Source organism: Ahaetulla prasina, chromosome 1 (genome assembly GCF_028640845.1).
Source record: "Ahaetulla prasina isolate Xishuangbanna chromosome 1, ASM2864084v1, whole genome shotgun sequence".
Classification (NCBI taxonomy): Eukaryota; Metazoa; Chordata; class Lepidosauria; order Squamata; family Colubridae; genus Ahaetulla; species Ahaetulla prasina.
The window spans coordinates 355,144,850-355,161,342 of NC_080539.1; the positions used below are offsets into that span (position 1 = coordinate 355,144,850).

At 37.3% G+C, this 16,493-nt stretch overlaps 1 protein-coding gene across 1 annotated transcript; it reads left to right on the forward strand.

The window, feature by feature from the left end:
- Positions 1-234: 234 nt before the first annotated feature.
- On the forward strand, positions 235-14,704 carry KLHL28 (kelch like family member 28). The gene is made up of 5 exons (XM_058163162.1): positions 235-456; positions 2,153-3,051; positions 4,538-4,981; positions 7,711-7,919; positions 10,261-14,704. The coding sequence occupies exons 1-5, from the start codon at positions 235-237 to the stop codon at positions 10,422-10,424; spliced, it is 1,938 nt and encodes a 645-aa protein (XP_058019145.1). The 3' UTR covers positions 10,425-14,704.
- The last annotated feature ends 1,789 nt before the right edge of the window (positions 14,705-16,493 follow it).

Genomic DNA, 16,493 nt, shown 5'->3' on the forward strand with positions numbered 1-16,493 from the left:
GGAAGAACAGCAGCGCCTGTCAATCGTTTTGCTAGGAAAGGTAGAAGAGAAGCCGAGAAGGCTGGCGAGAACGCTCAGGCGGGTCTCGCAGGCAAGACGCGCGTAGAAGGCCTCGGCGCGCAGTGCGCGCCGGGGCATGTAGTCCAATCCCTCACCTAACAGGGCCAAAGGCCTAAATAATTATCTACACCCAGGGAAAGTTTGTTTTTGCTCTGATTTAAATGTACAATTGGAATGTGCAATTGTGGCAACACCTCTCCCCGTGAACGGCGAAAAGGCTGCCGGGAGTCGAAATTTTGGAGGAGGAGTCGGAGTCTGTGGATCGTTAGCGGAAATGACGCAACCAGCCATCGCCTCTTTCTCTTCTCCTCTTCCGCTGCGTCTGGCTGTGTTGTTGTGCCTGAAAGGAGCCCGCTGAGGCCCCCGCCCGACTGGGCTTGTCGTCCCCTGAGTCCGGTGAGCGACCCACCCCCGCGATATTAATTCTGAGGGAAATGCCCGAAATGGAGGAATTTGGGCTCGATAACAATATCGAGAAAAAAAAACTCCAACATAATATGAGACGGAGGTTGGAAGGGATGACTGGCTGCGGGAGGTCCTTGTTTTTCTCCGTTCCTCGTCGTCCTTCGCAAATGGGCGCGATGGGTATTTGCTAAAAACATTTTGGCCTCTTCCCCCTGTCAAGTTAAGGTGCCTTTGTCGTCTCTACGTGCTCGGTAACTGTTTTCGCTCCCCTCCCCCTAGTACTGGGAACAGTCGGCTGGCAGTTGGGGTTACTAGAGCTGAATGCAAGAACAGAAAGTGATTGATTTGGTTTTCAAGTGAATTGGTGGCAATTTCTGTAGTGTCTAGTTAGTATGTCTCTCTTGAGACAAGATAAGTGGTGTTAAAGTTGATTATTTGCCTTGGACGGAGATTATCATAATCAAATATACACGCTGTAAATTGCTGGTTTTCAAATGGAGGGGTAGATTTTAACTTTTTTGTGGGGGGTGGGTAATGTAGGGAGGGACCTGTGGTGGTTCTAAAATATCCACGTTTTATTAATTATTGTGATAAGGACTTCCAAAGTAATCAAAGTAATGAGTGAGGATTCCATAGTCATAAAGATTCACGAAGCTTAAAGAAAAAGCACTTAAGAGTTTGTTGTAAAGTTTTATGATTCGACACTGAAAAGTTGCTTTAGAGCAACGGGAACATAAATGCAGCCCTATAACAGACATACTACTTTAATGACTCACTAGGTGTTTGCATTTCTGTACATTCTAAAGCAGCTTTTTCAGAATTTTAAAGTGTTGCCCTGCTTAGAGCACATAAACCAAACAGTATAAGATAGAGAATATATAGCCATACTGTGATTATTGTCTTATTGCTAACTTTAGGCAGACTTGTTATTTTCTGTTTCATACTAGTAATATTTCAGACTCAAATTTTCTATTTCGGTACAGTTCTTTTTTTCTTACTGTTATTCAAATCAGTAAATCACTGCAAATAAATAGCTTTTGTGTGTGTATGCACACATATACACATACATACACATTCATACATACATCCATGTGTGTGAAAGGAATATAATTTGGGTGTGTAGACATCTAGGGAGAATATGAAAATCTCTTTACAATAAAGTTTCATCTAAAAAGAAAGCAGAGATACTGATATGAATTGAGAAAGATAAAAAAGCTCAGTGATTTTTAAAAATAGGAATGACTTGAAATAAAATGCAGAGAGACTAATCTGTTGACATTCATAACCTTGAGAGAGGCTATTTCATAATGTTAATACCATGTTGGAAAACAAGCACATTCTGGTTCACTTCATATGAAACTTTTGCAAGAGACCCTTAAATGGGCCAAATCTGGTTGGAGTACCTAGGAGCCAAGCCATATAAGTCAAACTAGAACTTTAAAATTCACCTAGAAATTCATTGGTAACCAATGCACAGTTCACAAAATTAGTATAATATGACTCAAGTGGCTCAATAAACAGATTGCTGCATTTTGCAGCAGATGCAGTTTTTAAGAAGTCTTCAAAGTTTCCCTATATTGAAGACATTGCATTGTGATAAGAGCACAAGTTCTTATATTGCTTTATATGTATCAAAAGTATATTCGTTAAAAATTTATGAAAATGTGTTTTAAATTTATTTTAACAGATGGACCAGTCATCTCCAACCTATATGATTGCTAACTTAATACCCCTGCATTCAGAGCAACTCCTGCAAGGCCTGAACTTACTCCGCCAGCACCATGAACTTTGTGATGTCATCCTTCGGGTTGGAGATGTCAAGATCCATGCCCATAAAGTTGTGCTTGCTAGTATCAGTCCATATTTCAAAGCCATGTTCAGTGGCAATCTCTCTGAAAAAGAAAACTCTGAAGTAGAATTCCAGTGCATTGCAGAAGCAGCTCTGCAGGCCATAGTGGAATATGCCTATACTGGGACTGTATTCATATCACAGGACACTGTGGAATCGCTTCTGCCTGCTGCCAATCTCTTGCAAATCAAGCTTGTGCTGAAAGAATGTTGTACCTTTTTAGAAAGCCAGCTGGATCCTGGCAATTGTATTGGTATCTCCCGTTTTGCAGAGACTTATGGCTGCCATGATCTGTACTCGGCTGCCAATAAATATATTTGTCAGAACTTTGAAGATGTTTGTCAGACAGAAGAGTTCTTTGAACTTACCCATTCTGAGCTGGATGAAATTGTTTCCAATGACTGCTTGAATGTAGTTACAGAGGAAATGGTTTTTTATGCACTGGAATCTTGGATCAAATATGATGTGCAGGAGCGTCAGAAATTTCTGGCACAGCTACTTCACTGTGTACGGCTGCCTCTGTTGAGTGTTAAATTTCTCACAAGACTTTATGAAGCCAATCATCTCATTCGTGATGACCATACCTGTAAACATCTGTTGAATGAAGCCCTGAAGTACCATTTCATGCCTGAACACAGACTTTCATATCAGACTGTGTTAACTACACGTCCTCGCTGCCCTCCTAAAGTGCTCTGTGCAGTGGGAGGAAAAGCTGGACTCTTTGCTTGTTTGGAAAGGTGAGAAATAATAGCCACAAGAACAAAAAAAAAACCAAACCACTGGATTTAAGCAGGCTTTTCTTGCTAACCTTTTCTGTTCACAAGTCAAAGTAGCTAGCGGAGCCTATCTCTGAGGAAACTATACAGGTTTTGACAACCTTCAGTTACTTGTCATGGCATAGTAGAAAAAGGGAATAGTCTGGAATGCAGAAGCTTTAGAAAAGCAGATAATTGACCAGGGTGTTATAATTTTGAATATTCTTCATTTTGCTGCTGTTCTAATGGTCACAGCCTTGTAAGCTGTGCACAGCAATCTTTTAGTCCAGAAATTAATTTATATCTTAATCATATCAGTCTAATAATTTATCCCATTTACTAAAAAGGAAAGAGATTTCAGGGTTTCCCCCCCCCCACACACACAATTAAGTATAAAGTGGGAGCATAAATAACTGCAAATCTAACTTCTATTCTGTTAGAAGTATGAATGGTCTTATTATTTTTCTTTGTCAACTGTTAGGGTTGTTATTATAACAAAGAAATATATTGAGGTTAATTATCCTGTAATCAGTTTCATTGCCTAAAATTGCTAGCTGTAAAATGTATGACAGCTCATATTTAGAAAGTCAACAACTCATTTATGCCCCCGCCTCACCTTTTAAAGGCTATATTTTACTTGACTACATTATCTCCAAATATTGAGTAGTAGTCAGTTTTATTAAAGCACCATGGAATGGATTGGTGGCTTTATAACATTTGAAAACACCCACCATATAATAACCCATAAAAAAATTCCACTCCCATGGCAACAACACAATCAAATCAGCCACTTGACTGCCTTCATCTCCATTGGTGGACCGTATTTTTAGGGCCTTTCAGTTTCAAGCAATCTTCATTAAGGAGTTGAGCTGTTTTTCAAAACAATAAAGCTCTGCTTTGGTAAAGTTTGGGTGATATAAGGTGTTGTGATCACAGGAATATTGTGTGAAAGTATCCCTTATGTGTTCTCAGAACAAACCAAATGATTACATTACATTCTAAGTTTAGTTTCATATAAATAAATATTGCAAGTAAAATTATTTTTAAGATTTGTTATCCTGAATTTCTTTCCAACTCTTATGATTTAGAGACTGGTTACATACCTCACACTGAGCAGTGCTTATAATTAATTTGATGAATATACTACAAAGATCACACTTAACTGCTAAACCATCAGCTATTATTTATATGCCAAATGACTTAGTTTACCCAAAGCATTAAGCCCAAACCAAGCCATATATGGCTTAACACGAAACATCAATTCAGTTACAATGTTTTTGTGCGTAGGAGTCCGTTTAGAAAATGATTCAGTATCAAACAACTCAAACCAGCATTTTTTTAAAAAAGAAAAAACTGTTGCAAATAAAGAGACATGGGATAAAAGTGTTTAAATTCCATTTGGAATATCAGCTTTTGATATATTGAAATTCCATTTTTTTGCCTCATTATTGTTTTTTGTCTTCTTCAGTGTTGAGATGTATTTTCCTAAGAATGATTCTTGGATAGGCTTAGCACCTCTGAGTGTTCCTCGCTATGAATTTGGAATCTGTGCCCTTGATCAGAAAATCTATGTAATAGGAGGAATTGCAACCCACATGTGTCAAGGCATCAATTATCGGAAGCATGAAAGCTCTGTGGAATGCTGGGACCCTGATACAAACACTTGGACATCAATTGAGAGTATGAATGACAGCCGAAGTACACTGGGTGTAACAGTTTTGTCACGAGAAATCTATGCCTTGGGAGGTTATGATGGACAGTCCTATCTGCAATCCGTGGAGAAGTATATTCCAAAGGTGAAGGAGTGGCAGCCTGTTGCACCAATGAACAAAACCAGGAGTTGCTTTGCTGCAGCTGTTTTAGATGGAATGATTTATGCCATTGGGGGCTATGGTCCAGCTCATATGAACAGGCAAGTGCATGTTTAAGATTGGCAATTTTTTTTTTATTATTATTATTAAACATTTATTGATTTGATTTGATCATATAATTAAATGGGCACTCTTGTGGAAAGCAACTCTGGGTGGTATACAGCAGAACAATAATATGCAGGACCCTGTATTATTAATTATTCCCAGTGTAACAATGCCTTCATAATTCATGCTTTAGGTAATTTGTCTAACAAATTCCTTGGGATTTTTTGTTAAAATTATACTTGTGGTTTGTTTGTTTTTTCAAAACCTGGGGAGAAGAAATTACATATATTTGGTTAGGTCTTAAATCATACTGTGGTATTTATTGGTCATGTGCACACACATCAAAAACCAAGCGTTCATTCTAACTAAAAACTCTCTTTATAGAGAGCAACTGGCTGATGATGTAAGATTATATGAGATTCTAGCCTTGTACATAATTTCATTACTGTAGCCTGGGGTTGTATTCCTGAGATAACAGTACACTTAAATGCTAACCACATTTTTTGCAAGTGTGTTGTGTAAATGCACTTGGGGCTAGTTTACTGTTGAGTGTGCTGTGTTAATCCAATTTTCTAAAGTGTTAATGAAACAATAGCTAAATTAACTATGGGTAAGAATATAATGTGAATACAGCCTGGTAATTTTCCCTACATGTCTGCTGATTTAAATTAGAGAAAAAATTCCTGAGATTCAACACTTACAAAATTAGGAGCGCAACTTGCCAACTACAGTAGAGGTTTATATCATTTAACTCTAACCCAATCCATTCTGCAGACTTTAATAGGCAATCCTTATTAATAAAAAGTTAAATGTGAAGTTAAAATTGTTCTAAAACTTAATCAAAACTTGTTATGTAAAGACCATCACAGACGTGGAATAACACTGCTGCAGTATAATGTTCAAGTCTCTTTCCTATTGTGGAAAAATAACATCACAGTCACGTAACAGCATAAATTAGTATGTGATTTGTATGTGATTCTAAGAAAGCTTGAAAGTTCTTAAATGAAATGAATGAACTTCTGGAAGCCAATGTATTACCATAATTTATGGCCTGCTTGAAGAAAGAAAAGTTTGTGTTTCCCAAATGGCAGGGTTGGGGTTGTTTTTGTTTTTGTTTTGGTTATTGTTGTTTTTTTTTTGGGGGGGGTTGTTGCCAGCATTATAAACAGAACAGACCATTGGCTGCATTTTTAAAAAAAAAATTGGGATAGTATTAGCTTGTTGAGCTACTTTTGAGAGGGAGAGAATGCCAAGATCTAAAGTGATAGGTCATATTATTTTAGAGAAGCAACCTAGAACTAAGAAGAAATTTCTTGATAGTGAGAACAATTAACCAGTGAAAGAACTTGCCTCCAGAAGTTGGGAATGCTCCAATACTGGAAGTTTTTAAGAAGAGATATGACGATCATTTGTCTGAAATGGTATAAGGTTTCCTGCCTGAAAAGGGGGCTGGACTAGAGGACCTCCAAGGTCCCTTCCAACTCTGTTATTCTGTTCTGTTCTTCTTTTTCAAAGATCGTAGGAAAAATGTTATTTCTTTTTCATTCCTTGTGGACTTTTATAGAAACCCAGTGGAAAGGCATTTAGAAAAATGCCCTATTTTTTTCCCCGGTTCACTGACATTTTGCAGGGGGAAGGAAAAAAGAGAGTTGTGGTGCATATGACTGCACAGGTGGGTTTTTTTTTGGGGGGGGTATTAATCTAGGAAATGGATTTATAGAATCCTATCCATGATGGACTGTCTAGCCAGGTGATGGATGTAGAGCAAAACCAGGCAGCCCTGTTTGCTTGAGCTACATCAGATACAAAATTTTCCTGCCTTTACACTGCTACAGGCAAACGTTTGAGTCTCTTTATTCTACATTTACTACCTTTTTACAGATTTTCTTAAACTGTATTTCACACTTTGTTTGCTATATGTGGAAATGTCTGTGGTATAGGTAGTCCTTGACTTAATGACAATTGAGCCCAAAATTTATGTTGCTAAGTGAGACTATTGTTAATTGAATTTTGCCCCATTTTATGACTTTCCTTGCCACAGCTGTTAAGTTAGTAACACGATTGTTAAATGAATCTGGTTTCCTCATTGACTTTGCTTGTCAGAAGATCACAGGTGGTGATCACATGACTCCAGGACACCGCAACCGTCATAAATATGAGTTAGTTGCTAAGCATCTGAATACTGATCATGTGACTATGGGGATGCTGCAACGGTCATAAGTGTGAAAACTGGTCATAAGCTACTTTTTTCAGTGCCATTGTAACTTCAAATGGTCATTAAATGAACTGTTAGATGTCAAGGACTACCTGTATTTTAATCAGCAAAAGGACACACAAGTCAATCCCATTAAACTAGGGTTAGGTTTTTTTTGGGTATTGTTGTATTGTGGCTAGATGCCATACTTCCCTTTATCTCCTCAATTGTATAATTGTCATACATCCATTGATTTTAAAAAATAGTTGTTTTGTTTTATACCTTAAGTCATGTTCAATCCTTTTTCTCCTTTTGGTTCCTGATTTCCATCTTGACTGTAGAGTTTTATGTGCTAACAAAATACCTTGACGATAACTTGTATTATAGACTATCTCAAGGGGCCATTGAAGCTGCATTCATGTGGGAATTGCAACTTGCTGGTTATCCCTCATGAAAGCAGCTATAGTACTAACTTGAAGTAATCAGTAGAAACTCTGGTCTTTAAATGCTGTTGTTTGTTTCCATCTGCAGTGTGGAACGTTATGATCCCAACAAGGACTCCTGGGAAGCAGTTGCACCAATGGCAGACAAGAGAATAAACTTCGGTGTTGGGGTTATGTTGGGCTTCATTTTTGTAGTTGGAGGGCACAATGGTGTTTCTCACTTGTCCAGCATTGAGCGGTATGATCCACACCAAAACCAATGGACTGTTTGTCATCCGATGAAGGAACCTCGAACTGGTAATAAACTTCTCAGCTTATTATCTAAACTGCTCCTGTTCAGTTGAATTTTGTTGTTCTTTTTTTCATGTCACTTTGGGAGCAATTAAGTCTTACTTTGAACAAAGAAAATCATCACTGAATTTTCCCTTACTGTGCTACTTCTATGCAAATTGTGTAAGAATGCCCCAAAGTGCTATTCAGTTGTCTTTTCCTTTAAAAAAAAAACTTATCCTTGCTATGATAAACCAAAAAAACCCTAGAAAAAGGAAGAGAGAGATTTACTTGACTAGTATTTATATCCTCAGTACTTTAAGACACAGGCAAACTGTTTACAACCAAAGATTGAATTTCTTTCTTTTTTTCTCTGAAAGCAAAAAGAATGTGGTGATTATATTAATAAAGATGGTGGCATAAAACTTTGGATCATTTAGGATTTCAGAGGGCTTCCTAGCATAAAATAAATTAAATTTAGTTTTGTGGGAATGTGGATAGACAACGTGACTATTCTAGAGTTAGACATTTTGGTGATTGAGTAATAATATTGCTTAGGTATTCATTTGATACCATTCTAGATCTTATAGCTGTTAATGATTCCAACTAAGCTGATTTTTTATTACTCTTCCAGTAACTTCTATCTTTACAGAAACCTCTCCCTGTAAGACAATTACATATTTGGGAACTACTCCATATTTTTGAATTTGCAAACATAATTTTATGTGCGTAATGCAGAATCACCCTTATTTCCCTCCTGCTACTTTATTATTTGGCTCAGGTGTTAGGGTTGCAACAGATCTCAGCAAACTATAAAGCGCAGTCTGTAAAAGTAAATCTTCCTCTGGAAATACCACATTCTCTTTTCCCTCTTGACCTGGCCTGTCAGCTAACAGGCATGGTGCAGGCAAATTTTGTAGAGTCCAAGGGGAGGCTGAGCTTATGAAAAAATAGGTACACAAGAGAAATGACCAGAGAAAAGATGATATCAGGAATAGATGGCTGCCCTTGTGAGGTCTCCTCTGATGTTCACAGCCAGCTAGCAGCCACTTACTCATGAGGCATACACTTTGGCAGAGACAGGACTTCCCTCTCTGTTCAGCCTGATACCCAGTTTAGCAGAAAAAGCTTCCAAACTGAGTGAAAGCTTGTAGTTGATCAATTCATACACTTCTCAAGCATCAAGTACCACACCAAACAAACATGACACACACAGGCCTCTCCCATGACCTCTTGTTTCATTCAGTTCAACAATGCCAACATCCTTTTCCCATTATCTTGAGATAGCATTCAAAAAAGAAAAGGAGAAAAGAGAGAATCCCAGACTAACCAGAACATATACAGTCATGGCCGAAATTGTTGGCACCCCAGAAATTTTTCCAGAAAATCAAGTATTTCTCACAGAAAAGTATTGCAGTAACACATGTTACTGCATGTGTATATATATGACTGTACTCTCCCAAATTCCATCAGCATACATATGCAGCCTTCAGTTCCTCAGTTGCAACTAGGAAATCATGTAGAGGAATTTGTCAAGGATATAACAGACAAAATTGCTTGGCTTCGTTCTCGATTGGAAACCAAGCATGGAGCAGATCCATTGCATGGGTGTCAAATCGGCAGCATGTGGGCCAGATGCATCACACATAGGCCACACCTACCCCAGCTCAGCAGAAGGAAAAAATATATGTCATGTGATGCTATGAGTTTGACACCCATGCATTAGACTCACCTGATTATCTGGGAGCAGTTTGACTGTTGGATCTGAGGAAGTGGACAGGGTCCTCAGAGCTGTTACTGCAACTGCTTGTTTATTAGATCCTTGATTCTAGAGAGTTCAACTCAAATCTTCAAGGATAAATTGCTGCTTTCTTCCTCAGCCAAAATTCTTTATGACGATAAAAGCATAACCTGGAGGCCAAGAATTTGTTCCAGAAAGCATTTTCTGCCTAACCCATTTTCATGATATTGGAGTAATATTTGGCCATTTTTGTTCTGAGTTTCCTGTACTATTGTCTTTTGCTAGGCCCAAGATAGAGAAGGGCAGTGAAGAGATGAGTTGAAGGGATAATTTTATAGGTGTTCCTCCCCTCCCTCAAGAAAACATCTGATCTTTGGACATTTTCCACCCTCCACATTATCGCATTCATGATGATGATGATTAGGTTTTTACTTGCCTTTTTTTACATATATCTGAAGATGGTGAACATATGTAATACTCCTGCATCCCAGTTTCCTCATAACGACCAGAAACTCTTTAACACTTATTTAAATTGTGGGGTGTGGTTTTTTTAGTTTGCATGTTTTTCCTATGAAAAGGACTTGATTTTGTAATGTTAAATATATTTTCTTTTTTCTTCCCCAATAGGAGTTGGCGCAGCTGTAATTGATACGTATCTTTATGTAGTTGGTGGTCACTCAGGGTCGTCCTATCTTAATACTGTACAGAAATATGACCCTATATCTGATAACTGGCTGGACACTGCTGGTATGATGTACTGCCGTTGTAATTTTGGCTTGACTGCACTTTGAAGAATACATTTGACGACGCAAGTAGCACTGAAGATGCCTGACCTGTACAAAGCAGAAGCTGTGTTTCTTCAAGATGGGAGAAAGGAGAAATGACTTAATTGTAATGCAAACAGGTGAACCCCAAATAAGAATTGGATATTGTTGATAGGAAAGAAATGGAAGGAGGGAATATGGAACTGTCTTTCTAATGGGGATCCAAATTGCACACTGTTATTGATCTGAAATAATTTATCTTGATAAAAGAAGCACTGTGTTGCCTGCAATAGGCAAAAACCCTCCCAAACTCAGAGCTTTGATCTTTATCTTCCTGTGACTGGCATAGGTAATATTGCTAAAGGGGTGGGATCATTTGACTGTGTTGCACAATCTTACTAGATGTCTGTCTCCATATTTACATAGAGACCATGATTGCTTCACATTTTTTATGAACAGTTAAAGGGCTGCCTTTTCCCTCCATTACACAGGTTTTGTAAATATCTGATACTGTAATTTGTTTATCTGCACTTAATACACCCCCTCCTTTCGAAGTGGAGGGATAATTTACTGGAGGATAAGATAGAATGGATAGCTATTTTCAGCTCAATGCATTTAAAGTTTTATTTTTATTCTTACACTATTTGGACCTGGCTGTACATCTAAAAGGTAAACCCTTCTTGCCCTTTATCTAAAGACCTACAGCTTTTGGGCTGGTAGAGAAAGCCCATGTGACTTGGGTTTTATTAAAATAATGCATAATGATATGCCAGCACCCATGTAAATGTTCTAGAAAGAAATATCTTCCATCTCTGTGCATAAATTTATGGCATGTAGCCCACGAGTGACTACAAAGAATGTACAACCAAATTTTCAGTGTGTACTGACTTTGACATGGTGCTAAATAATTAGATTGCTGAGATTGCTAGGAATATTAAGAGGGATTGATTGAATATGTTCAGCATTGAATTTAAGGCAAATTTTTGACTAATACCTTTTTTGTCATTGGTGATCTGCAAGATATGTAATGATAGCTACTAAATTGAAATATAACTCTATTTTACTTTTCTATTCCTGTGAAATTATCAAGCTTTTCTTATGCTAATATTTCTTAGATGAGCATGCTTGATGAACAGAAGCCTGAACAGATTAGAGAATGGAGGGAGTATTGATTTCCTTAGAGATAGTTCGCCTCCTTAAAAAAATGAATTAGGTAACAATACTGGGTATTTATCTCTGCATTCTTAGCAGCTCCCCCAGACATTGCTTTGAGATATCCTAAAACTCAGCAGAACTTTTTAGTAGTGATTGGGTGGTTCTGTAATAGGACAATTCCTCTAATAAATTGAAATTTGATCATTGATAGATCATCCTGAAACTCACTGTTAATGTTCAAAGAGAACAAAGCATGACCTTATTTTTTAATATTATTTAGCATAAATAACTGAAACTGTTTCTGCAGTTTTCTCTTTCAGGTACTTTTCAATGTATATTTCTGTTTTGTTGAAAGAGTTGTAGTTCAATTTATTCTTGTCTGCCTTTTCTCCCTTTGGAAGTACATTTCTCCTCATCTCCCTTTAGCATGATTTTTGGTAGTATTCACAAACATGCAATAATAAGATGTGTGGCTGACCTGTATTTTGAGCCTTTTACTTTTGTCTACACGAAAGGGGAGATTATGAACTAGTAACTTGTGCTCTGTAATAAGAATGGCAGCTAACCAAGCTGCAAAAGCTCTTCTTCTTCCATGAGCTAATTAATGTTCTAATTAAAATCAGAAGAGTATACTTCTTAAACTACTTAACATCATTTTTCTACCAACACTTGAAGATGTTATCAAATCCTAAAACTCTTGTTTAGGTATTTGTGGAATTAAGCAGAGTTTTGAAGCAACTAACTATGAAACAAGCAATTTGTTATATGCTAGTTGATACCTGTTATGCAGCAATAATAGCATAATGCAACATGTACATTGATTTTTTTTAATGCATGAAATTGTGTGCTTAGGACATTCTCATTCATTTCAGTGAAACTCGCTTGAGAGATCTGGATTCTGAAGAAAGCAGTCATATGTGACAGTACAAGCAGTTGCTTGTGGATCAATGGCTATTCAGTTTGCATTTACAAAAAATGCAAAGTTAAATGGTTTTTTGTCTTAGGTCTTTCTTCAAGCTGCCTTTGAATTTAGAAAAAATATATTTATGCTTTGTAATTGTTTGAGAAGTTGCTCACATAGTGAGAATCTGGGAATCAGACAGAACAGCTCTAAATGAGAGAGAGAGAGAGTGAGAAGTTATTACAGAGTAGAAAATGCTAAAAAAATCCCATTGTAGCTGAAGGATTTAAGAGTTCACCTAGTTATCTGCCTTGTTCATGCATGTTTTGCAAAGCATCCACTCAAACTGCTTTGACTGGCAGATCTGAACATCAGAGTTAAGGACATTTTTTGCTTCTGTTTTAAAAAAGGAGTGCAGACGGTGACAATATTTTATATTCTTCAGCACCCCTTTTGGGTGATGGCATGTACCCAGTAAGAAGTCAATTACTCTAAATATAGCACTTTTTGAATTATTAGTAATCTCCAGGCAGTTTGAGGGTAGCCCTTATTGTGCAGTTCGGCTAAGGATGTTGTTGATTTATTTGAGTCTATCTTGATATTTGCTCATAAGGAGATTTGGTTGATTGCTTTAATTATGTAGACCATCTGTATTAACAATTTAAGGCACAAATAGCTATTTTAGTCACAATTAGATTAATTCACTAGTGCAGTAGATACTATCTCTGTAGCAAATACAGGGAATAATACTATATTTAAATAAACTCATAGTCACTTCTCTTTCACCATTCACTGAACTGCTCAAGTGTAGATAAATTGGACAACCAATTTTAACATTTGTAGGCTGCAATAAGCTGCTTATAGCTCAGCATTACAGAGAAAGCCTTTCCTAAAATAGTACCTACCTTAATATCCAGTTCCACAAAACCATTCAAGTGACTTACTTAATGATTAAGCAAAAGCACTTTAACATTTCCTGGCTGTTTATTTTTAGATTTCTCTTTTGTTTGGAAGAAAAATAACCCTCAGCTTTGTACATAGGTAATATAGGGTAGCATTATATGCATATGTAATGCAAGTACGGTAATCCTCAACCTTACAACCACAATTGGGATGGAATTTCCATCACTAAGTGAGGTGGTTGTTGACTTAATTATGCCCAGTTTTATTATCTTTTTTTTGCTGTGGCCATTAAGCAAATCACTGCAGTCATTAATTGAAGCTGTATTGAATTGAATTTGTTTGTTGGAAGCCAGCTGGGAAGGTCTCAGATGGTGATCATGCAACCTTGGGATGCTGCAGCCATTGTAAATGAATATGAGTTGCCAAGCACCCAAATTTTGAGCATGTGACTATGGAGGCACTGCAACAGTCATAAGTATGAGGAACGGTCATAAGTCACTTTTTTCATCCCAGTCATCACTTTGATTACTAAACAAATGTAGTTAAGGATTACCTGTAACCTTGATTGAAAGCACAACTCCAGAACCAGACACTGTTTCTATTGCCAGCATCTGTTGTTATAGAAGAATTTTTCTTCTCATAATACACCTTTTCCATTCATGATAAATGAATATTTATGAGAGATAGAGAAGTTGGCAACTTGGCTGGGTCTTTTATTCAGTCAAGAAATATTAAATGGTATGAAAGGGTTCCTGGAGATATGTCAGCTGGAGTGTAAGATTGGAGCCTCGCAGTGGTTAAATATTTTTGTTATGTGGTAAACCTAGGCAGTCTTCTCTCTATTTCTATTTCTTCTTCTTCTCTGTTTTTTCTTCTATCCCATCTACCAAGATCCATTTGTTAATTCCTTCCATTCTATGACAGAATATGAGCTCACTCTCCTACTTGCCTTAAATCCCCTTTCACTCATGAAAGAACTGAGAAATAATTCCTTTTCTTTGCCTTACATGCTATTCTGTGTTTTCACTTCTGTGACCCAATTCTAAACCTTCATACGCAGTAGCTTTTGGTAAGATTCTGACCTGCACAGAGGGATTTATTGTGGATGTTAGGAGATGGGCAGTGTTGTTTTATGTTGCATTCTCCTACCAGCAAAGCTTCATGTTCTTTCTCTCTCTACCAGCTTCCTTTATAAAGATGGTAGTTGAGTAGGAAGTCACCAGATAATTTTCTCCTTTGTTTGCTAAATGTGGTCATGTTCTGTTGTTATTGCTACAGTATTTCATTTGAATGTGCACTGTTTACTAAATAAATTTATGAAGACAAAAAAGGTTTGGTTGTAATTTTTAAAAATATCTAACTCAGGAGTCGGCAATCCACGGCTCTGGAGCTGCATGTGGCTCTTTCATCCTTCTTCTGCAGCTCCCTGTCTCCAGTCTGCTCCACAATTGATAGGGTTTTCGGTTAGGACAGGTAGAGGAAAAAGGATGCCGCACTAGGAGGAGACTCTATGGTGGGGGAACCGGACTTCTGGTCAGCTCCAGAATTGAACGGGGGGCTTCTGATTAGGACCTTTGTGGCTCTTTGAGTGTTTAAGGTTGCCGACCCCTGATCTAACTTGATTATCTTCATCTTTAAATACCACAGATAAACCAGAAATATTCTTTAGTAAACACACTTTTATTGGGAGGGTTGAGGGATTTCAGTCAAGCTCACAGCCATAATGCGGCCTGTAACGGACATAAGATCTGCAAAAGCATCACTTTCATAATCACAGTTGCATGTAATCAATTTACAGTTAAAGAGAAAGGCAGGATGAAAGAAAACCAGTTAATGATACTTTCATTAACTAAAGATACAACATACTTTCTGGATAAAGAAGTGGGGGGCGGATATAAAGGACTTAAATTTTCAGCAAAAAGTTTAACAGGAATTGAATATCAAAAGTTCAAAATGGATAAATGGGACAGTAACTTTGAAATATTAAATTTGGTGAGTGTTTTTTAAAATATTGGAATTAAACAGGCAAACAGACCTGACTCATGAGACTCTTACTTTTTTAGCATTAAGAGTATAGACAATTGGTAGTTTTTACATAATAAAGATAATGTGAGCCAGATTGTGACAGTGACTGCAAATATGGAATGTCATTTTAGATGAATGTATTTAAGATGCAGAAAGACAAAGCAAAAAAAAAAAGCCTGCCTTTTACTTTCCCTCTTATAACTGAGACACTTTCATTTCTGGATTACAAAATTAGAATGACAATTACCAGATGAGCAAGAGAATGGAGGAGGGGATTGTTAGCACAACTTGCAAAAAGAGGAATTACACCAGAATTGCTTCAGAAAATGTTTGAAGATTTATGCAAAAAGTTGTTTGAATCACTTAGTACTAAATGAACAGCTTTGGAAGAGAGAAGTGACCAGACATGTAAAATTGATGATAAAAGAATGTTTTAAAAGTAAGACAAAAGTTATTAAAAGAGAGATGAAAAGATGAAGAGGATACAGAGGCAAAAAAATTGACAAAGTTCACAGAATTTGCAAAATTAGGAAGGGATGTCCTGATGCATTTTGTTAGGAAGAAGAGAAGGGACCAAGTTGTGTAGAAGTGTTGTAAGATTGAAGATTAATAATACGGATGCATATGTTCTCAACGAAATTCAATTAAAATGATGTTCGTCCATTGTGTTCGAAGAGGACCTTGACATCTAGTGGGTTGTGGGCTGTCCACGGCGTGTCCGCAGGTGGCTGGTAAGGCCTATACAGGCATGGAATGTTCTGCCACATAATGGGCAGATGTGGGTGCCATTGTTGCAGCATTTGCAGCTCTGGCTTTGTGGAGTGCTCGCTTCTCTTGTGCTGTGGTTCTTCTGTCTTCAAATGTCTGACATTTAATTAAATGTCAATTAAAATACTGCATCAAAGAAAACTGCTTCTTTCTGACTGATTTTCTGACTTAAACAGAAAAATAATGTATTTTGATGGAACAAACTACAAGAATGGTTTTTACTTTCAAACAACATAAGCTTTAACTGAATTCTGTGCAGAAAGCAAGAGAACATTTAGAAAAATTCAAAACACTGAAGACAATATGAATGTGTGTGACAGGATGAGTCTACACAAAAACCTTTA